Genomic DNA, 23276 nt, shown 5'->3' with positions numbered 1-23276 from the left:
AATAAGTTGGACAGTTGTCTCATTGCGCAGCCAAATCAAAGATGAACCAACTCCATTCATAAAATATCAACGCTCGGAAAAAATGTAAACACACAGAGACACAAATTATATTTCTAGTTTGTGTCCAGTGAAGTTTTGCTGCAGGTGTAAACAGTAGCCACAAAACATTTAAGGCTCTCACTTCACACACAAACATTTACTTCTGTTTAATGTATCATTGTGATTTTACTGTATCAGGACCTGAAAACAGTCATACACGCATACACTTGTGAAGATTGTACTCTATGTGTTACAGCACCATTAAAACAAAATGTCAACAAGGTACAAGAGCAGTTTTAATGATCTGCATTTAAAAACCAATTAACTGCAAAGAAAAAGAGATAGAAACGCGTTTCTTCCTTTTGACGGGCTTGATTCAGTACTCAGTCACTTCATGGAGTCAAATCTTCAGATCTGACTTTTCGTATAGCAGCCTTTAGTGCAGGTTACTGAGTGAAAGAGAATCCTCACGATGTATAAAATGGGACAGAAAATGGCACTTAAAGCAACAAGAGTCCTTAAAAGTACAGAACACAGAGGAGTCCTGCGGGTCAGACAGGAACAACAGGAGGGAATAAGAAGAAAGAGGCAGTTAGGCCCAGGAGGAAGATGCACACAGACAAAGCCTACCTCATTTCCTGAGTCACCTCCAGTGCAGCACATCAAGGGACTTCTCCTCATCCAACTAATGATATGAACAGTGTAAGAATAACCTGATGGTGAAGGTCTGGCGCCCTTAGGGGTCCACAGCATCATGAGCCCTCTCACTTACCCTCCGATCAACAAACATGGGTCACATAAATGTCACGTAGAACCAAATACACACTCCAGGCTCCTACCAGTAGTGTTGTCAGAGCACAGGATGACGCAGGAGCACGGAGAACGTTGGTCAACTGATGACTCAAAATACAGTTGATAGACTGTACAGTCATGGAAGGTCTTGGTTTTATCACTCTCACCCAAACTCATGCTCTAAACTGTGACGTCTATCGGATCATTCTGTCAATTGAAAATTGGACTATGGTTTATTTTCATTAATTAATTAACAGTGAACAGTCTGTTGTTGTGAAACATTTATTTTGGACATTGCACCCTAATTTGCTGTGTTAAATTTCTGGTGTGTGACATGTTTGCAATTAGAAGTTTTAAATGAATATGATTAAAGTAAATCAAACAAAACTAATAACACTAATATGAATGGCTCAAGTGACATAACTGTACAGCTAATGCCTTACTTTATAAATCTGCTGGACAGATGGACACAGATGTAGGTGCTACTACAGGGGTTTGGTGCCAACATGCAGCCACGTGGATGAAGGAGTGCAACCACAGACGACTCCTCTACAAACCGATCCACCACTGCTACTGTAAGTAATGTGTTTATGAATAATGGCCATACGCTGCAGGGGTTTACAGCATTTTATTTTTTATCAGAATGAGATCTTCTGTTATGTACAAGAAAGGACAGCAACGCATTACAGAGCTGATAAATATACTCTTGCTCCATTATAACCAGTACTGTATCCAGTTGTTGTTGTTTGGCTACCGGTGATGTCAAACAGATCTAGGCAATTCTCTCGCAGTCACGAGAGAATGAAAGCAGTTTGTGGTCGAGATGGAAAATAAGGAGCAATTTCGGACACTGGAAAACAACAACCTAGTACCTGAGCCAGTACATGCCACTGCGCGTTCTGTTGTAGTCGGGCAGCTGTTCAACGGGGCCTGGTGGATAAAGACAGTAGAGACAGATTAGAGGAAGTCATCATCATCTACGGCAAAAGCAATGAAAGTGTAGCAGTACTCACCGACGGCTGCAACAGCGGGACACTTGTCATAGATGTATTTGGAGCAGACGTCGCGGACCATTTTTGGGGTCACGGCCTGAGAAGACATGAAGCTGACGTCACAACTCATCCTGAAAACAGACTTGGAGGTATTTCGAGAAGATTCTGCTGTTTGTCTACTTACATCGATCCGAGCGTCCCACTCTGCCAAAGGAATACGGCGCCCGTAGTTCAGGATGTGTCTGCCGATGTCGTCACAAATTGGTGTTGTTCCTGAAAGAAAACACTTGTCTTGTGTTGTTCACAGGGGTATGCGTGTGTATGTATTTTTGTGGCTGCCACATTTAATACCATTAAGCTGTCCGATCAAGCTGGTTTTCACAGCATTCTTGCCTCTGGCCACATCACTCTCTGTCACGGTGGTACACAGATTCATCCTACGAGGAGTACACCCATCAAAACTCAACATGAGCATCATGTTACAGTGCTAACAGTTGATCAGTACTGAGAGTAGTATCTAGTTTTCTGATGTCATTACCCACCAAGCATTCTGGGACCAGTGCATCATATCATCAATGTGGTGTTTATCAGACACAAAGTAAATGCCCAGCAGGCCGGTGTCACTGTAGGAGCAGTGGAAGGTCTGGAAGCTGTGGCACAGCTTCTCCTCCACTGCCAGACGAGCCAGGCGGCTGCTCAGGTTCTGCACGAGAGGAGGATCATGCTTGTTAATGCTGGACTTTACAGTGAAATCGTGTCATACCTGAATCAGGTAATAGGTTAAAAATATTTGTTTCATTACCCAAAAATTTAAAAATGAGGGTGACCAATAATGTCTGATGACAGGAAGCATTATGGTTGCAAATGCCATTTTTCTACGTTTTAAGCTTTGTAAACTAAAACCCACAAAACAAGAACAAAAATATATCAACCTTTCCACCACCATAGGTGAGGTCATAGCTGCCAACAATGGCGTTGGCCACCATGAGGGGCACAATGTCTGGGCTGGCAGCACTGGCCCCCTCCACAGCAATGGCAATGTGTGCGAGAGGCAAAGCATCGTCACGCACACTGATCTGTAGAGTTAAAAAAAAAGAGAGATCAAAAACACTTAACCCAATATGTCTTGTTTAAAATTTCAGACCAAATAGATTGTTCATTTAAATACTTTACTGACATAATATCATACTGTACATCTCACCTCACTGCCTGTAAACCGGCAGGGGGACAACACAGGGATGGCATCTCCCTCATACTGAAAAGAAACCCCACTGAAGTGAGTTTTGGCCAGACCCACTAGCTCCTCATGGTTCACGCCTGTAAACAAAGCACATCACATAAACACAAAGCAAAAGCAGTCATTTGCAGCCTTTCTCCACATATCACAACACAACACTATCTTATCATATGCCAATGAACGATGGTCACTGGTTTCGAAACAGACATTGTTAGTTCTTGTAATGACTTGGCTCATTAAAACAAGGACTACGAGCTGTGGCCTCGGTTGTTCTCCACTATGACACACAGGACAAACTGTCAGATGTTGTGTCCAACACCTATTATTGGTACTGATGTCCTAGGTCTGTTAAGTGGGGTTGTTATGGTGCTTCTTATGGTAAATTCTAAGCCCAGTATTAGAAGGAAGAGGACCAACCTCCAGCAGCAGACAGCACCATACGAGGAGCCTTGTAATGACTGTTGATGTAATCCACTAAATCCTGTCGGGTCAGATTCCTGGGAAATTAAAAATGAAGCGTTATTTATTTGCATTAATTGAATAATAAATAGAAACATACATACATTGTGTTACAAGAATGTTGTAACACAATGTTCAACGCTGCATTAAGGCATATTACACATATGTATTTTGATAAAAAACAATTCTGCTCAGCCACAAGTGTTCAGATGTTTAGACTAATCTTAAATGGTCCCTGTTTGTGAGAGCATGTAATCAACCTTACTTGGCATTGGCTGAGGGTCCCAGCACACTTTGTCCCAGGCGAGTGCCCTGGAAGGCTGTGGCATGCAGCAGGTCCAGGCAAACTTCCTGCAGGTTGCTTTCAACTTCTTCAAGCTCACGGAGCACCACACCCCTCTGCTGTTCAATCTCAGCCTCGTTCAGTGAGCAGTTCTGCACCACCTCTGACAGCAGTTCTACAGCTGCAAGCACATAGGAATAAATAACTGTTAGCAAGATCAGACACAGAATACATCCCCTTTGTTTGAAGAGCATAGATTATAGTGATCCATACAATGCAAGGCTGACAAAAGAAGCTTACCCCATTGCTTATACATGCCATGGAAAAGGGTCTACATCATTTAAAACTATGAATTAAACAATTTCACAGCCAGATGTGGCTTCTCACCTTTAGGCAAGTCTTTCGCTAGGGTCTTCATGTAGTAAGCAGTGTGTTCCCGGGAGGTGTAGGCACTCAGGTGAGCACCCATTGACTCCACCTGCTGCTCCAAAGCTGTCTGAGGATACTTCTTGGTTCCCTGGTAGACAAGAAAAAATGTGAAGGCATTGATGGTATTGTTTTGATTAATAATACAGTATGGTTTTGATTGATATAAATTAATCTAATTTACCTTAAAAGCCAAGTGCTCCAAAAAGAAGCCTGTCCCATTGTTCTTCTCACTCTCATAGCGACTACCAGCACTGATCCATAATCCAACCTTTGACAAAGGGAAGAATGAGGATCATGCAATAACATTCTGTCAAACCACGGTTTTATGAGGACGGTTGTTGTGTACTTACAGTGCATGTGGCATGTCCAGTTTCTTCAGATGCAACCCTCAAGCCATTGTCTAGAGCTGTGAGACGTGTTTCAGGGAGTCCCAACAGGCTCTGGGCATAGCTGACTGAGGCCTGTCCGCGCCTCAGAGACAGCAGTATCGGCTAAAGTGAGCAGAGACACAAGAGTCAACAGGAATCGTGTCCACAACCTGTACTGTAGAAAGACTGTTGAAATGAGCATACTTTCATGTTTATACAAAAATACTTCCAATTCAAAATATAAAACATTGAATACCCAGCTTATTATATTCATAGAGACTATTATGTTACTATCTCTGGAGACTATGCACAGAACAGCAGCTGATATTGGCATATTTCTTTTTTTTTGGCTATGCTTAGCAATCCATATGCTCCATCTGAACTTATAAACTGATGACTGGGAGCTGAAAACGACTTCCCTCTCGTCTTCTGCTTAATAAAAACATGGTGTGATAAAAGAAAAACAAGCAACACAACATCAGTCATTCAACATCACCCAGTCGGTTTCGCACAAAATCTAAAATCCCAATCGATGCAGTTTGTGTTAAAAATAGTTGCACAGCAACAAAAAAACTGCAAATCTCAATATAAACAGACTTGTCAGTGCCAGCAAGTGTCTTGTCAAAGTCAAGCGCTAAGTGCTAGCCTCGGTTAGCCAGGAAGATCAGCTGCGTTACGAGGACAACAGAGGACGAACAACAGCTGCTTGTGAATTGAGGAGTATTATACTTCTATCATAAATCACAGATTCCAGTTGTGTGCACAAAACACTAATACTTTACGCCGAGCACTAGTTGTAAGCCTCAGAGCATCATTTTCCAGTTGACCTTGCATACACTGCTAGCTAACAAGTCCTGGTCGCTTTAGCTAGTTAGCCTGTTAGCAAGCAGTCCAGTATCTTAGCTACACCTCTTTCAGCACTGCGAGACAAAACACATGTCGTGTGTCTCACTTAGACATTTAACATTTCAAAAACGCTTTTCCGCCATTGATTGTGTTCTTACACTGCGGTTTTTGACCAGGGCTCGGCCCACGGTGCTCCCAACTCGGCATACGGACGCCGCCATTTCTCTGGAGGGTTGCAGAAAGCTAAAGGATGCGAACCGGCTGCGCTCGCGCTCTTCTTCGCCGTTACGTGAAAAAGTGCGTTTCCTCTTTAGCTGGGCATAGATCGCCGTCTACTGTTCAGTAGTATGTTCTAACTGGGTAATAGTTTTCTTTTTATTTACAATGTGTCCTCTGTGCATGTGAGGTGTGAAATTGCAATATCAACTCTAATCAGAATCAGGTATGAGCTGTGACAGATAACGAGCAGATGTTTTAAACAAAATGCTTGATCTGATATATTGTCATATATAAATAATCTCATTACAGGTCACACTAAAACATCTGGGCTTCCACAGCAATTGTATTGGCTTTGCTCGTTTAGGTAATATAATGAACTCCAAAGAATGACCCTCCTGCTTCTCCGTGAAACAGGAAAGGAAATATGGAGTGAGACTGAGCTCCTGTGGACGGAACAATGGAAAGGGCCAATGTTTCTTGCTGCCATTGTGTCTGCACCTTTCAACAGCGTTTGGACTGTTGTTTCTGCTGCATGGTCCTTCTCCTTTACAGGGCATCTGTGTTTCAGGGCAGGATGCTTTGGAGACATGAAGCCTTCAACATAAACTACTACATAACGTGGTTCTACTGATGCCTAGAGAATAGAAGAGCTAGGTTACTGTATGTCACTGCCACAATTGAACATTTGATTAATCAGAGAAAAGAAAAGTCTTTTTCGCCTGCCTGAATATGAGCTCAGATTCTCCTGTGTAACATGCCCTTCTAAACTGTAGTGTAGAGGCAATGTACGGAGGGAGACTGGTATTAATTTCCATCAATGCTCAAGGTGTTTTTGCATAACTTTTTCAGACCATATGTTGTCTGTAAATAAGTTAAAATAATGAAAATAAGTTTAATTTTAAGACAAAAAAAGAAAAACAAAAGATGATTGATGCAAAATATTAACACAGTAATTGTGGTCATTATAAAACTTTCTATGTTTTAGCTCATCTGCATGTTCTACCTGTGTGTTCTGTCTGTTATTTTTATACAGCCATCTTTCCTTCCTTTCCGACACTCACTTTTCAGCTCTCACTAGACTAGTTGTAAGGTTTTAAATTCAGGTTTCTTGCAGCAGATGCGCAAGGCATAAAAAAACCCACATTTAAATATTCCCCAAGGAGATGCCCAACAGTCAGTTTCAGGCCACGCATCAGTTGTGCATAATCACAATGAATGCTACCTTTCATGTCTCACTTCCCCTTCCAGATGTTCATTTAGTTTCAGAATTTTACCTCTCACTTATTCTGCCACACTCTTACACTTATCTGACTCACCTGTCCAGCTTATCAGGTGAGTACGGTCGGGGACGAGAGCACAAATAGCACTTTTATAGAACCTTGAGGTTGCTCGGTACCACACAGTTATAAGCAACCACTGGTGCACCTTAAACTTTGCGCCGTTCCACATACGGCACCATCTATTTAATTTGCCTGTTAACAGTTAGATTTCAGTCTTAGTCAGATATCAGATATCAAACTCACTGTTTGACAATGGCTCACACCTCACCTCTGCCCCTACACTTCACCCCAGGCTTGATGTTCCAGATGTTCTGTATGCCATCTATGTCCAGATGTGGACACAGTTCCCCCAGTCTCTGCAACAAGGCCTTGCAGCATCACTGTTTTTAACCTCCATCACTGAGGAAGAAAATCCATGCAACAGTGCTGAGATTCAGTAAAGCACTTTGTTTTTTTCTCTATTAAACTTATACACCCACCCAATTTAATAATATTTAAACCTTTATTTGTACAATATTTGTTTTGCTATTCATTTAAAACACCTAAAAAATGAATATTTAGATGTTATAATAATATGTTGAGCCCATTTTGCGATGGGCGGGGCAGCTCTACGTCACGGTGTCACGTGCGCGCTTCTGTCCTGACAGCAGCTCCAGCGACTCCCCGCACAACATTCAAATACGCGCAGCTCGAAAATATTATATATACAGTTCTGTATGTACAGTAACTATAATATTACGCATTACCGTATATCACGCCGGTAGGGGTACGCATCGCTATGTTATAAACCGCGCATATAAGGCCACTAAACACTCCTGGAATTATCTGCAGCTAACATGCTAACCGTCGGTTAACAGCTAACGTTAGCTCCGTCTTGAACTTTTCTCGGGAGGTTTAAGAGTCGATTCACAGTAAAATGTGCGGAAGAACTGCGTGCACGCTTGCTCCCGACGAGGTGAGACGAGCCTGCGCCTTCGGGAAGCGGGGAGGGCAGCGGAGACTGCCGCGCTGGAGGGATGGGGATGCGGAGAAATACAGACCTTCCTATAACAAGACTCCCCAGTCCACGAGTCCCGTCCTGCTGCCCCAGAGGCATTTTGACAAGGTAACAACACAGTGATGCCCGGCTGTGAGTCGGGACATAAATACAATGTAACGTTGATCGCGGTAACTTCCTAGATAACTTTATTTTGTGCCCCTATGTCCTCAGAATGCTCCTGAAGATGAGTATGTGTTGGCCTCCATGCGTTGGGGTCTGATACCTGCGTGGTTCAGAGAGAATGACCCCAGCAAGATGCAGTACAGCACCAGCAACTGTCGCAGTGAGAATATTTTAGAGAAGAAATCCTACAAAGTACGTACAGATTGTGATGCTGCTGGAGGCATTCTACAAATACCCGCTTGCAGTATGTTTTTTGCAGGTCTGAAGACATGAGTCTCTGATGACCTTATTTTCATACCAAAGGATCCCCTGGTGAAAGGACAGCGGTGCGTCATCCTGGCTGACGGATTTTATGAGTGGAAGAGGCAAGAGAAGACGAAGCAGCCTTTCTTTATCTACTTCCCTCAGGCACCTACCCAGATGAAAACAGAGGATCAGGATGACCGTAAATCCTCCCTTTCCAATAAGAATTCAGAGACAGAGGGTCCTCCAAAGGAGGCCTCTGAGGTTTGTGTTTCATTCTTTATAGCGCCGTGAACATTTGCTTTCATGTAGAACAAAAGTAGATGAAAAGCAACCGCGGCGGAAATTAAAGTGGGTGAAAATTTCCTGTGGGAGAGAAGCCAAGGCAAAGGCATACACGTGTCATCCAGTACATTTAAGATCTCATGCAGTATACCAGCAAACTAAAGACTGCAAATACCATAAACAGCACTTTCGGTGACAATTTTTTTATAATGGCCAGAATGAAGAAGAACTGGTTGAATGGAATGGCTGGAGGTTGTTGACCATGGCTGGTCTGTTTGATTGCTGGACCCCAGATGGTGGCGAACCCCTTTACACATACACTGTCATCACTGTGAATGCTTCCTCAAACCTGAAAGGCATCCATGACAGGTATGTAGAATTGATGAGAAAACATTTTATTTGTTATTTCTTTATGTCTATATGAAACACTAAGTTATAGCATGGTTGTGTTTAGGATGCCAGCAATCCTGGATGGAGAAGAAGAAGTGAGGAAATGGCTCAATTACGGGGAGGTTAAGTCTCTAGAAGCCCTGAAAATGCTACAGCCTAAAAACATTTTGACCTTTCACCCTGTGTCTTCACTAGTGAACAACTCACGCAACAACTCTCCCGAGTGCATTCAGCCCCTGGATCTTAACAGCAAAAAGGTATTAAATATACTGCTTACAGTAACTGGAAAATTGTGGTAACTGTGATCACCGATCCTTAGGAACCAAAGCCAACGGCAAGCAGTAAGATGATGATGAACTGGCTGGCCAAAGGTTCACCTTCAAAGAGAAAAGAGCCCGAGCCATGTGACAGTAAAGAGCATGAAAGCAAGCCAGAGGTTCAGCCAAAGCCTAAAGGTGCTCTGCAGCAGTGGCTTCAGGGATCCAGTAAGAAACCAAGAACAAAGTGAACATGATCAACCGGACTTAAAACACAGTTAAAGACTTTATAGATCTTGTTCCACTGTGTTGTCAATAGTTTGTATTGGATTTTCGGCATATTGTTCTATGAACTATATTAAAATATTCTTTTAATTATCACAATTTTATCAATAAATGTCAGAAATGAACACAACATGCATTATTCAATGTTTTATTTACCCTTATTACTTGAAACGCAAAGACATTTCCAAAGAATGTAGATGTTATGCATTTATCTTATTGATAATGATGAATGCCAGGACTTCCCCCTCACCTTTTTCTTGTTTCAAAGTTACAGTATGTATTCTAACTTTATGCATGTATCAATGACGTATTTCAAAGTTTGACATAATACAGATACGAACAGACAGTTAAAGATCTGATCGGTTAAAAGAAACGTCAAGCACTTAAACTGTTTGCCAACACGAGCATCTGGCAGAGTCAGATATGGAGATTTACAACCGAAGTTTCTGCATCCCCACGTCTTGATTCAGAGGTTTGCAAATATACAAAGTCTTGCAATAAATGGCAATAATAAGAAATGTACTAGCTAACAGTACTCGGTTATGAATGATATTTATACTCGAGAAAAACCCTCTCTCCTTTTCAGGACTATCAGGCAGAATGACACGCTGTCTTGATTGGTGCATTGCCATATTGAATATTGTACCAAGAATAACCGATTACAATATAAACCTTATTTTTTCCCAATGGAGGAAAAGCAAATAATATGTTAGGGACAGTACTTACACAGAGGAGCTGAGTCTGTATTCACACAATGTCAGCAACTAGAGCTACAATTGCTTTTCTTGTGGCTCCTAAATGAGATGTCTGAACCAGGATTCAGTTGTTGTGGAGGACAGCAAAGTGCAAAAGAAAAAAAAAAAAAGAATGTCATTACTGAATTCAATTCGAGCTGTGTCAATTCATCAGGTGGCACGTAAACATGACCCACACATGCTCCTTCACGCATTCTAAACTGCTTCAGCTGGCTCCCTGTTTGTGTATGGGATTATTTTTCATGAGGTAAAGTGAAACTGGTCAAATTCCACAACACACGAGTAAGACGGGTGGAACAGTGACAGTGGACTACTTATGCAGCAGTGGAAAAGAAAAACAAGCACCACTGCTCAAGAAACTTTGATTTCAAAAAAAGAAAATCAACTAAATTTGCTTTTCTAACTTCTAAACACAAACATACGGTTATTAATGCTTCAAATTACCACCTAAAGTATCCAAATAAAACTGGTTAGAACCAAAAGTGGGGTTCGAAAGCAACCATATACGTGAAAATTGAAAATGAGATTAGCCCAAACCACGACTGCTATGAAAAGGTACATGGAAAACATCAAGTAGTGAGCATCCTACGCTTGAATTGTATGTTTCCTTAAGATGTTCTTTGGGCTTGGAAATTCATATTTTTGATAGAAAATGTGTGTTTTGTATACATTAGGAAGTGAGTGTTTGTGTGTAGTAGTAGTAGTCGCAGTATACTCTACGAGTGGGACGCTGTTTGTATGTTCGGCTTTAGGAATTAACACAGTGGGCCACGGGAAAAGGGATATATAGACAAGGCAAGACAGGGTAATGGGGGCAGTGACAGCCCTCCGATGGTCCTCAGAGTCCTCAGCAGCTGCAGGTCTCTGCTGACGGCTTGGCTCGCTCGTTCCTGTCCAGCTTTATTGGCTCTGGGAACTCGTTGTACAACTCCACTTCAGTCTCCTGAAATCAAACAGGATAGGTCAGTAAGTGTCTTTGCAGTGTGCTGTACAACACGCAGTAGCATTCAGGCTAAATAATTTGAATTGAGGATTTTTACTAAGAGTCACTCAGAAAATTGTCTCAATCCTAGCTGTAATATTGATACTTTACCTGCTTAAGAGCGTTGCGTGCAATAGTCTGAAAGGCCTGCTCCACATTGATAGCCTCCTTGGCGCTTGTTTCAAAATATGGGATGTTGTTTTTGCTCTGACACCAAGCCTGTGCTCGTTTGGTTGTTACCTGAAACACAAAAGAAGGGAACTCACATAAAATTACCAACCACAACATCATATTTCATACAGAATCAGAATTGGAAGGCTAACCTGGCCATCTTTAGTGCGATTATGTGGACTAACCTGTCTGTTCTCCAAGTCGATCTTGTTGCCCAGCACCACAAATGGAAAATTCTCGGGGTCCCGGGGACTTGCCTGGATCAAGAACTCATCCCTCCAGCTGTCTAAAGTCTTGAAGGTGTTGGGTGCTGTCACATCAAACACCAGGACGCAGCAATCAGCTCCACGGTAGAATGCTACACCTAAGGACTGGAACCTCTCCTGACCTGCTGTGTCCCAAATCTGAGTTTCAAAATACGAGAAAGGTTAATACCATGTTTTCATCAGCAAATACTTTATATAAACTACATTACTGTTGTTGGGTCTATAATGATAAATTATTTTCAAGAATGATTTTACTCTTTAAATTATTAAGATAATTTCTTCAGTACCTGCATTGTGACAAGTCTGTCATCCACCATTACTTCTTTTGTCAAGAAATCAGCCCCTATTGTGGCTTTGTATTGGTTACTGAACTTCTTATTCACATACTGGTTCATCAGTGAAGTCTTCCCAACTCTACAAAACAGCATAAGACAGGCAACATTTAAAAGAGAATAATAAGAAATACCATGGCAGACATTACTTAAAATATTTGATTGGTGAGGCTCATGGAACTGTTGCTATTCTTAAATTACCCAGAGTCTCCAAGGATGATGACTTTGAGTAGTACTTTCTTTCTTGATGTCATTGTCCCACAGCTGTGAAGTGAAAAAAGCAGATTTGAGTGCAGAACAGAAACAGACGCCTCAATAGCCTTGTTCTGGCAATGACCAGAAGGTTTCACTCCAAGCCATCCAAATTTGTGTCTTAAAGTATAGTCCAAAAGAATGTTCCAGTTCTAGGGAACAGCCCCCGAGGCTTGAATTTCCTTCATTTGAAAAAGAAACAAAACACAGTAACAGGGGATAAGAGGGTAACAATGTACTCCGACACATGGAGCAACAAGAGAGTTTGAATAGAATTCTTCCAGTAAATAATAAAAAAAAGCTTTTAATGTAAGAGTGCAATGCTGGAGGCTGTTGATTTGACCTGACATTCTCTATTTTTTCCACCACAACAGATTTCTTTTGTTCTTTTATAGAACATATCTTGTTATATTTATGATTTCGACAATGTATTCACATTAAACATATTGTTGTTCTATTCCCGAGTCATCAATCTTTTATATCAATTTAAAACAAAAGATGGAACACACCCAGTTACAGTACCAAACTAATGTGTGATTGTCCCAGAAATTAATACCTGCCCAACCAAATGTACCTATCTACACACATGTTTAAATACGCTCCAGCATATTACATTAACATAGTGTTGTGCACTAAAACTGATCTGTACAAATGTTTTAAGAGATCACTGATCATTTGACTTTGGATGACTGTGCTTAGCAATGTAAACCTCTCAATAAAGGTGCAATGACCAAAGTTCAAACTCTATCGCTGACTTGATTAAATCATCATTTTAAATTGAATTCGACCTTTAAAAAGGAAAAACAGCAAAATAGCTTTAATTCGCAGGTCATTTTACGTTTTGTACACAAGTGTGGAAAAGAGACACTACTTTAATCCATTTAGTTATTATGAAGCAGAAGGAGCATAGAGCTGTCGGTGCGGCTCTCATAATCTGCACCTCATGACACTGTGTCAGTGACTGATCACATGGTTTAAAAACAGGACTAACGGAACCATGACTTGGCAAGCGCGATTAGCACACTGAGACTATTAGCAAAAGTCAGTACACGTACTGCCAATTGCCACAAATGTGATTAATGTGTCGGCCTACGTGGCTGTACATGTATCGATCCGACTTAACCGAATGACCACAAACGCATCTTGCAAAAGGTTAGCAATAGAGAAATCGTAAGGTTGAAGAGAAACGTTAGATGGCTATTCACACAAACGAAAGCAGAATCTAAAATACAGCTTTAGAGACGGATTATTATAGAATACAAATTCTAAAAGACAAGCAATCTAAGCAAGACGTTTCAAATAACGTTATCGTGTATGCTGTCAATTAGCCAACAATGCCGTGACAGTGTCTCTTATTTTAAGCTAACATTTGTTAGCTTAATACGTTTAATTGACAATTAGTATATATTAGTTAACAAGAGCCGTGCTGTTTACAACGTTCAATGCTAAAACCAAAAATGACGTTACCAGATACCAACCTGAGTGATGATCCCGCAGTAAAGTAATATCAAAAGTGGACTTCTCCGCTACCTCGGTCTGCAAGCGTTAGCCAACGCAAGGCTAGCTAACAGGCTAATATCTCCTATAAATGTCTGCCGTAACAAAGCAACACGTTTGGAGCGTCCACAGCTGAATAACCTACAATATCTAGTTTCCCAGTCTACCCTACTTGTGAAACTCAAAATTGCCACTGCAGATGTATGTGCCCTTCGTGTAACAGAAGCGAGCCTGTTAATCGTTGACGCTTGCTTTTCTTGTCAAGCTAACGTGCTAGCAGTTAGCCAAGTTCTGGCCACTTCCTCCAAAACAAGCTCTGACGGCGCCGCGTGACGTCACATTCTAGCCACGCCTTGTTGGACAGGAGCCGAGGAATTGGAACACTATCAATAAAAATTTATATAAAAATGTAATGCCACTTATCGCGGAGAGACTATGCATGTAAGCAGCCTTGACATCCGAGTCATCTCTCCACTAGCAACACATGAACACCTTAATAGTTAAATAGATATAATCTTAGATGCAATCTAATCAGAAACGCTTGCGTGAAGTGTCTCGCTCAAGGGACTTTTGTTTCCCTGGACCCATGACATAAAACATAAAAATATAAATATCAATGCAAAATTGACCAGCAGCTGGGCAAAGCAGGAGTGGAACATGGGCAGAGCAGGACAGTGTTATTTGTTGTCCAACTGACAGTAAGAAGCTGTTTTTATGACGTGAGGTTTATCAGGTACTGAAAGAGTCCATGTCCGGGGTGGGAGACATCAGTTGTTATCTGACTTGCACGTCGCTGGACAGATGGAAAGCTACAGCTGATCACCTTCACAATGCATTGAAGACTTTGCCTGTCTCTGGTAGTGACCCCACGTTGATGGAGCAGGTGATAACGGATTCAGTGATGTCTGTGTAGAACGGAACCAGCATCTTTATGATCATATCAAACAATGGTCTGAGGTTTGGTATAGATACTTTTACATGGACCTTTAAATATGTACAAGCACAATCCATCAAATTTGTATGTAACTGCAAAGAATATGCAACTTCGCCCCATAAACAGATATAAGCATGTGACTATTATTCGAAACGGTAAAGAATACATGGAAACTTTCTATCTTTGAATGAAACTAACACAGACGCCTAATGCAAAACAGTTTAATAATACTGTGGATTACAAAATGTCACATTATTCACTTGTAACTCTGCCGAAACCCGGGATCGAACCAGGGACCTTTAGATCTTCAGTCTAACGCTCTCCCAACTGAGCTATTTCGGCCTATAGAACAGGTCTCATGCACACGCTGGTAAGAAAGTACTAAGATTGTATAGAGACAATCCAACGAAGGACACAGAAACAAAAGTTCAATATGTTATTTTAACATAGTTTTGTATTTGTAAGGTAATTGTAGGCGTTTGTTACAGTTTTCCCATTATTTAGGAGTGACTATTGTTACGACGTCTGACCCGACGCGCGCTGTTACGTCATCGCGCCGGATTGAATGAAGCGTCATCTTTTCTGATGTAGAGCGGCACGGCGGCCTTTCTTCGCTGCTCTACATTCCTCCCAAGCTTTCCGCTTTTATCCCGGTTTCCAGCTCGTAACATCTTTAACCATGATCCGACGTTCGCAGTTCGTCGCCGCTTTGCTCCTGGGTCTGGCGGCTCTGAGCTCGCAGGTCTTAGCAGACGGGTTGGTGAACGAGGAGGTGAAGAGGACCGTGGACCTGAGCACTCATCTGGCTAAGATCACTGCGGAGATCGTGCTGTCCAACCACGGAGCCTCTGCCGTGCAGAGCTTCGTGTTAGGGGTGGAGGCTGACCTGGTTCCGCACCTGGCATACATCGGAGCCTCGGTGAGCCGAACCTACGCGACTGAAACAGCGCCAGAACCTCTGCTGTAGCTCCTGCAGGCCAGCTAGCTTTAGCCCGTTAGCTACTTTGAAGTAACTCCTTATTTATTCAGTTTGGCTCTGAAAAATCTTGCACTTCACGCATGTCGTGACAGCAAGAGTGCGGCTGAACTTAATTAGAGCACTTTGTCAAACGATGTTGGGATGCGATCAATTAATGCACTGAATGCTTGCTATTAGCCATGTGATGTGATTCATTGTGTTCCTGTGGGGCAGTGAACTCTACAAGCTTGGAGCCAAGTGGCCACAGTTAACTCATGAAGCTTTCTGTTCGTGTCTACTTCTAATGCAAATTACGGGCATGAAGTCTAACCCAGCGAAAAGCTTAATATAAATGAGAGAGACAGATTTTGAGTTGTGGAACAAGACGTTAACTTCCGCAGCGCCGCACGCTCTGTCAGTGGCTGAATGACACGTACGCGCTGGGCAGCTCACTTCCGCGTGTGACTGCGCAGGCCTGCCCCTTCCACAATGAATGAACATGTCCAGTGTACTTGGTGTGGAGAGAATAATAAGTTTAATTAAAAAATTTCTGCAGATAAAGGGCAACGAAGAGGAGGATGGCAACCTCGAACTGCAGCAAACCACAATTAATGGCCAGAGGTAAGCGATCAAAGTTTCTATGATTTAAGCAGATTCTGAAGCTTGTATAAACAACAAAGTTATGAAAACACACAACTAAGTCCTAACAGAAAGTATGTGTGCTTGGGTGTTAGTCATAATAAGTATATTTCATTTTGTGGGAAAAGGTACTTTGTGGCTGTTTTTCTATTGCTATATTTAAATAAATAAATGTTGTTACTAATGCAGTGAACCATTTGCATAATGTTACACAATGCTTCAGTGGTAAAAAATAAATGAATAGGATTTTTCATCCAGAAGTCAAAAATGACTGAATGAAAAAAAAACTAGTTGATCTGAAGCTCATATTTTACAGCAACAGAATGAAAATTACTCCCGTCCTGTGTCTTATCCATTCTCCTCTTTGTCATCTGTGTTTTGTGCAGTGGGGAGTTTTACAAAGTGCAGCTGCCCTCTAGTCTGGCACCTGGTGCTCAGCTCAAAGCAAAAGTGGAGATGACATTCAGCCACGTCCTCAAGCCCTTCCCCACACACATCACCCAGGCTGAGCGCCAGCTGGTGGTCTTTCAGGGGAACCATTACCTGTATTCCCCGTACCCCACCCGCAGCCAGACCACGCGGGTCCGTCTCGCTTCCAAGACTGTGGAGTTTTACACCAAGCTGGGCAACCCCAGCAAGAATGATGAGATCGTCGAGTACGGGCCCTTCCGTGATGTGGCTCCATTCAGTGAGGTACAGCTCTGTTCAGATAGAATGAGCGTGGATAGAACCTGCAAGAAAGTTGCTACAGCAATCCATTGTGTTTATGTTATCTACCATTCAGGATACAATGAAGATCCATTATGAAAACAACACACCCTTCCTCACCATTAGCAGCATTACTCGGACAATTGAGGTCTCGCACTGGGGCAACATTGCTGTGGAAGAGACTATTGACCTGAGGCACACGGGAGCCGTCCTGAAGGGGCCCTTTTCTCGTTACGATTACCAGCGGCAGTCGGACAGCGGCATCTCATCTGTCAAATCATTCAAGGTCTTGAAACGAGCCACCATTTTACTAACTTGCTTCTAATGTTTGGATGATGAGGATGGTAGTGCTGATAACTGTACCGGCTTTTTCTTTAACAGACTATCCTTCCTGCCTCAGCCCAGGATGTCTACTACAGGGATGAGATTGGAAACATCTCCACCTCCCATCTGCAGGTCCTGGACGACTCGGTGGAGGTTGAGATTAGACCCCGCTTCCCTTTGTTTGGAGGGTGGAAGACTCACTATATCATTGGTTACAATCTGCCCAGCTACGAGTATCTGTACACATTGGGTGAGTTGATCTTTATTTATTTTGATGATCTTGACTTTCCCACGTGATAAAGGTGGGAAATTCTGGTAGTGTTATGTCAATATGGTTTGAATGGTTTATTTTTTTTGTATTTTACTAACGCATCACTTGGTTTCCTAGGTGACCAGTATGCCCTGAAAATGAGGCTAGTGGATCACGTGTACGATGACCAGGTCATTGACTCGCTCACAGTGAAAATCATTCTTCCAGAGGGAGCCAGGTTAGTGATCTACAAATCTACAGTTTGTAAGGTTAGCTCGAGGTTTTTGCTTATTTCTTATGTCTCATTCTAACAGAAACATCCATATGGACACGCCTTATAAAATTGATCGTATGCCAAACCAGCTGCACTATACTTATCTGGATACGTTTGGCCGACCAGTGCTGGTTGCCACTAAGACCAACCTGGTGGAGCATCACATTCAGGATGTTGTGGTAAGACAATGATAGTAAAACAATTTCTCATCATTTTTTTGACTAAGGTTTTTACTTAGTCAACCCTCCTGGAGAATGTGTTGATACTGGTTCCTAAGAAATGACTGATTCAGTGCCAGTGTGATCTAACCAGTCTTTTCCTGCACTGCCATCTTCAGGACACAAGTGTTTTGACATCTGTGTTCCATTTTAATAGAAGATAAACAATGAAAACTTTTAAGGTTTATAGAGTATAACAATATGTGTAATAATAAACAGTGTAACTATTGGGGCTGCTTTTGAACTCCCCGATCTTGAGACTTGTTTAATGTTGACCTTTTATATATCATGGCTACACTTTGCTGCCAAGAGAAGAAAAGTGAATTTGTAAGTGTCTCCCTCTGTGTTTCCAGGTTCATTATAACTTCAATAAGATCCTGATGCTACAGGAGCCTCTGCTGGTTGTTGGGGCTTTTTACATCCTTTTCTTTACTGTCATTATCTATGTCCGTCTGGACTTCTCCATCACAAAGGTTTGTCCACCCGTGCACGTGTGAATACTCACCAATGCTTCCCTTCATTTCTAAGTGTTTTGCAAACGGTTCCATGTGTTCATTTACCTCTGTTCAGGATCCTGCTGCCGAGGTGCGCATGAAGGTGGCTTCTATTACAGAGCAGGTGCTGACTCTGGTTAACAAGCGCCTGGGCCTGTATCGCCACATGGACGAGGTGGTGAACCGCTACAAACAGTCCCGCGACACCGGGGCGCTGAACAGCGGCCGGAAGACTCTGGAGGCCGACCACCGCACCCTGACCAACGAGATCAGCTCGTTGCAGGCTCGCCTCAAAGCCGAGGGCTCCGACTTGGCCGATAAGGTGAGCGCCGTGTGAATTATCGCATGCTCATTAGACTGACAGTGTAGCGTGAGGCTCACCTACAGCCCCCCCCCCCTCTACCCGCGCTCACAGGTTGGGGAGGTGCAGAAGCTGGACGGCCAGGTGAAGGAGCTGGTGTGCCGCTCCTGCCAGGAGGCGGAGCGGCTGGTGGCAGGAAAGGTCAAGAAGGAGGCTTACATCGAGAGCGAGAAGAACCTGACGGGCAAGAAGCAGGAGCTGGTGAGCCGCATCGACAGTCTGCTGGACGCCCTCTAGACCGCGTCCTGCCACGCTAGCACACAGACGCGCTGAAGCATACGACCCAGAGCTTGTGAAGTAACAGCCTGGCACACAAGCTCTCTCTCACACACACACACACACGCGCGCGCACACACGTTATCGTCCTTAATCTCCGACGTGGACTTTCACCATCTCATCGTACAGTAGTGATGGGTTTATCCAAACACTTGTGCCTTGTGATAAACTTGAGGTCACTGCGTGTTCAGCTCCAGCCGCCAGCTCGCAATTGATGGCTTTGTTTGTTTTCTCGAGTTGAATTTCAATGTTCAGATCTGTTTTTTGTTCTCCCCACATTTATGGTTGAGGGACTTTTTTTTTTTTTTTTTTTTTTTGGAAACCAACAGCCGAAGGGCCCCAGTGTTTTCAGCCTCATGTCTTTACTCACACGCGCCGTATTCTACAGTCAGTCACCTCTACCTCTTATGTACAAAGGTGATAGTTTTGTTCAACCTTATCTCTTTTGCACTTACAACTTTTCTACTCGACCCTAACTGGCATTTCTATTTGAACAAATTTGAAGCTCTGATTCCGTGTCATCCCAAATGCTTATCGTTGATGTTTTTTGATGAGTCGCATTTTCTACATTTTGTATGTTGTTTTTTTTTCTTTTTTTTTTTGTAAGTGGTCTTTCGTGATCATGAGATTAGTGAATGCATGAGATTAGGTGGTATGTGAGAAAAGACATGGGGAATGAGGCGCCGCTATTCAATTGGGCAATACTATGAAATGCTGTTGAATTTGAAATAAAACCTTGAGATAAATCATCATTTAGTGTGTTTATTCACTTATGCTGCTGGTGTGTAAACGGACACCGTCCTCGTAGAAGCAGTACATTAAGTTGATCAAAAGAGGGCACACCTGTGTTAAGAACTAAAGAGTTACACTTCACAAGCTATTTTCTGTCTTTTAGTGACGCTGAAAGTTTTTCGGTCAAACACATGAAAACAAGAGCAGACAGTCTCACGGCTCCAAACCAAAATAAGTCACCTTTGTACCGCAAATGGATATCCATTTAAAACCGGCACTTGTGAGGGACTTTCCAGTACTTTGTTGCATTTCTTGTTTCACAGTAACCCCACCTATCTCCCCAGTTGCAGAGCAGCCAACCTGCCTCCATCACAGCCTGAGCCCAGGATAAACACAAGGGTCAGTGCAAGGTCATTGCTTTCCCTCTGAGGTCACCATGGGTCTTAACAGGTCATTTCCTGCTCCATAATAACAGGCCCCATTCCCTTCACAATGATAATGTTAACATATTGTATGTGCCATACAATAATCATTATGAAAATACACAGCAGGGGGAAAGCAAAGACAATGTCTGTTAGCGCCGATGCTTGGTGCTGAAGAAAGGCCACACAATGGCACTTTTTGTTTGTGTGTGCACCACAGTAGAGATTTGGAGAGAGCCGCGGAGTCTCGTTCTCCCAGCGCAGCGCCGCGGCGGACTGCTGCCGCTCGCACACGTCCAACTCAACACCGGGGACTGAGCTCACGTCTGCAGCGACGCTATCAGATCGCTGACTTTGAATGTTACACTGAAAGACTGGCACAGAATAGAACGAGCGAACTAAATCAGGTGTTCCTTACATCCGTGGGCTATTGCAGTAGAGCTACGATGAGGAGCTTCACCTTCATTAGTCATGTGGTCATCAGCACAATAAGGTTCATTTTCTTCTTTCACACAGTGTTTGATGATCCAGTGTCGTAGCTTAGGATCAGAACAGGCCACGTTTGAGCCACTTAATTGTATGACAGTCTGCGAGTATCACGCTGCTCGACCACTATGGCTTTTTAAACGATGCATTTGCGTCTCCATTGGGCTGCTGTGACATTGAGGGGAGCGGTGTCTAGCGCTGCGCAGTTTCAGCTCTGTCCTCTGGCCCAGGATGTGATTACTGGTCACAGAAGAACTGCGGTTTATCTGTTGGCGTAAGCCGAGCAGAATACTGTTTAAACCGGAATTCATGTGCAGCCCTGTATCCTGATGTGGCAAACTGAGTGTGTGCTTGAGGTGGATGGTGGGGTATGCGCAGGGTGTCGGACTGGTTGGGCCATGTGGTTGAGCTGTCACGGTCCTGCCTCAGTGGGTGATTATCTTCCTCTCCTGAAGTTTAGTAATGATACAAAGTGTGCTCTTTCTTGAGCTGCCAGGAAAATAATGAATATGCAGGGAAAGAAATGCGGAGTCAATTTAGGTATCAGTGGAAGGGGCTAATCCACAGGCCCCAGGCCTCGAGACGTGGGCGTGATTGATTACACGGAGGGCTCACCTGCAACACTCTCGCTCTTAATCTTTCTCGGTCTAAAATACATACAGAGACACGCTCACGCACACAAAGAGAGAGGCAGAAGTCACCAGTCAGGGAACAATATCCTGCTCAGAAGACCCTTCACGGCACACTCTCATAAATCACCCAGACAGAGCCGCCACCCTCACTGTCAGCATGTTATTATACCGACTCCTCCGCGCGTGCATTCATTGTTTCATTGGATTCGGTCCGGCCACAAAAGGATGCCATCGAACGAGCAACATGACTCGATTGTAAACTCAAGATTCACCTTCCAATTCCAACACACACACACACACACACACACACACACACACATCACCTGCGCTGATTTCGCCTGGCTCTGCTTAAAACACGCGTCCGTACAACAGCAGCCCTGTGCCGCACCGGGCCCCGTCCCTCGGCGCGGCCCATTCCTCAGTGACAGGGTGAGCGCACGGGGGACGCTGACGGGCGAGGAGCGGAGCGGATGAAAGCCCGGCGGCTCGGCGCCGGGGCCCCGCGTCCTGCGCAGGTGGCAGGTGCGATGTGGCCGGGCGCGGACGCGCGAGGGCGCGGAGCGGGGGGACAATGGAGGCGCCTGTGGGCCGCCGCGCAGCTGCGGCCGGCGGGGAGGAGCGCGGCTGACAGATCGGACAGGGAGACGGGCGGCGGAAGGGGAGGACGGCACGGGGGATGGAGAGGGGACTTCAAACGCGGGTGCAGAGAGACGCACGCATTCTTCTCTGGCACGGAGGAGGTGGGGAGCCTCAGTGCGCTGATGCGCTCGTGTGGTGTGGATGTTTACGCCCCGCGCGCCGCCTATATCGGTGCATATTGATGTCAACCTCCCTCTCCGTGTGGATTTGTATCGACGAGACAGTAATCCGCTTCCCCCGCCGACCTTGTGTGCAACTGTCCACAGCTCCCACTAAGACCCGCTGATCTCTGCCACATGGCGCTCCATCAAAGCGCTGATGCCCATGCCTCTCGTGGACGCGTGTGCCAGGCGCCACGCCCCCCGTGGCTAATATGTGCCCCCCCCATGCAAAGGAAGAGGAGCAGAGGAAGGTCTAATGCTGCTCCTTACACGTCCTGTCATCGTGGGCCACATGAAGGCAAATACAACAAAGCAGCATTCTGTTAAAACGGACTTGACTCTGAGCGTACACACACACACACACACACACACACACACACACACACACACACACACACTTCCTACTTTCTCTATTGGACCTGATTAGAGTGACAGGGGCACTTCCCATTGGCTGTGAGCGTGGCCCTCTCCTTCCCAGGGCAGCCAATTTCCCCTACTACACAGCTGATAGGAAACTTTGATTGTCCACTGAGCTCAGAAGACAAAGAGATTTTTCCTCTTGCAGTCCACATATCTCTCCATCACATGTCTACCTCGCTCCTCCTCCTCCTCTCCTCCAGCATCTCTCCTTCGTGAGTCTCCTCTCCTTATTTCCATGAGCTCATAGCTACTTTCTGCATTGCAGCTTGCGAGTCCATTAAACTGGCGCTGACTGCTTTGATGGGCAGGAAGTTTCGCTTTATGTGGTGACATCTGCATCCTGTGACACAATCCTGCCCTGTATACATGATCTACTGTCTTGGCTTACCACTGTCCTCTGATAGCATTCCTATAATTTAGTTCCGCGAGCACACGGGCGGATGCCGCTACCGGCGTTTGCGTGGCAGAATGTACTCAACCGAGAAAGAGGACGCGGTAAATGAGGCGTCTGAACGTGTGGAGCGGCC

The 23276-nt window shown here is 44.0% G+C and overlaps 4 protein-coding genes and 1 non-coding gene across 6 annotated transcripts; 2 read left to right on the top strand and 3 right to left on the bottom strand.

The window, feature by feature from the left end:
• Window positions 1-1440: 1440 nt before the first annotated feature.
• LOC114856240 (cytochrome b-c1 complex subunit 1, mitochondrial) lies at window positions 1441-5764 on the bottom strand. The gene is made up of 13 exons (XM_029152043.3): window positions 5604-5764; window positions 4582-4722; window positions 4413-4499; window positions 4190-4319; window positions 3785-3983; window positions 3478-3557; window positions 3025-3140; window positions 2756-2899; window positions 2366-2526; window positions 2175-2260; window positions 2008-2096; window positions 1845-1920; window positions 1441-1761 (listed from the first exon to the last, which is right to left on the bottom strand). Exons 1-13 carry the CDS (start codon window positions 5664-5666, stop codon window positions 1697-1699), a joined length of 1437 nt encoding a protein of 478 aa, XP_029007876.1. The 5' UTR covers window positions 5667-5764; the 3' UTR covers window positions 1441-1696.
• Window positions 5765-7560: 1796 nt separating this feature from the next.
• hmces (5-hydroxymethylcytosine binding, ES cell specific) lies at window positions 7561-10442 on the top strand. 2 transcript variants are annotated; one of them, XM_055509057.1, is made up of 7 exons: window positions 7561-8049; window positions 8155-8298; window positions 8410-8613; window positions 8852-9003; window positions 9089-9183; window positions 9224-9281; window positions 9344-9517. In XM_055509057.1, exons 1-7 carry the CDS (start codon window positions 7861-7863, stop codon window positions 9372-9374), a joined length of 873 nt encoding a protein of 290 aa, XP_055365032.1. In that variant the 5' UTR covers window positions 7561-7860; the 3' UTR covers window positions 9375-9517. The 2 variants fall into 2 exon arrangements, with proteins under 2 accessions (XP_055365032.1, XP_029007214.1); XM_029151381.3 differs by having other exon boundaries at window positions 7562-8049; window positions 9089-9281; window positions 9344-10442.
• Window positions 9701-14137, bottom strand: LOC114855873 (ras-related protein rab7). The gene is made up of 6 exons (XM_029151383.3): window positions 13803-14137; window positions 12274-12336; window positions 12028-12154; window positions 11660-11878; window positions 11415-11543; window positions 9701-11264 (listed from the first exon to the last, which is right to left on the bottom strand). Exons 2-6 carry the CDS (start codon window positions 12324-12326, stop codon window positions 11169-11171), a joined length of 624 nt encoding a protein of 207 aa, XP_029007216.1. The 5' UTR covers window positions 12327-12336; window positions 13803-14137; the 3' UTR covers window positions 9701-11168.
• Window positions 14138-15024: 887 nt separating this feature from the next.
• trnaf-gaa (transfer RNA phenylalanine (anticodon GAA)) lies at window positions 15025-15097 on the bottom strand. Its single transcript has one exon. It is a non-coding gene; the product is annotated as a tRNA-Phe (tRNA).
• A 198-nt stretch (window positions 15098-15295) lies between these two features.
• rpn1 (ribophorin I) lies at window positions 15296-20009 on the top strand. Its single transcript, XM_029151739.3, has 10 exons — window positions 15296-15674; window positions 16270-16334; window positions 16739-17045; window positions 17137-17346; window positions 17442-17634; window positions 17773-17872; window positions 17949-18087; window positions 18480-18599; window positions 18697-18942; window positions 19036-20009. Exons 1-10 carry the CDS (start codon window positions 15435-15437, stop codon window positions 19216-19218), a joined length of 1803 nt encoding a protein of 600 aa, XP_029007572.1. The 5' UTR covers window positions 15296-15434; the 3' UTR covers window positions 19219-20009.
• Window positions 20010-23276: the final 3267 nt, after the last annotated feature.

This window comes from Betta splendens, chromosome 5 (assembly GCF_900634795.4).
Source record: "Betta splendens chromosome 5, fBetSpl5.4, whole genome shotgun sequence".
Classification (NCBI taxonomy): Eukaryota; Metazoa; Chordata; class Actinopteri; order Anabantiformes; family Osphronemidae; genus Betta; species Betta splendens.
The sequence above is the reverse complement of the archived record's forward strand: the minus strand, read 5'-3'. Positions and strand labels throughout refer to the sequence as shown.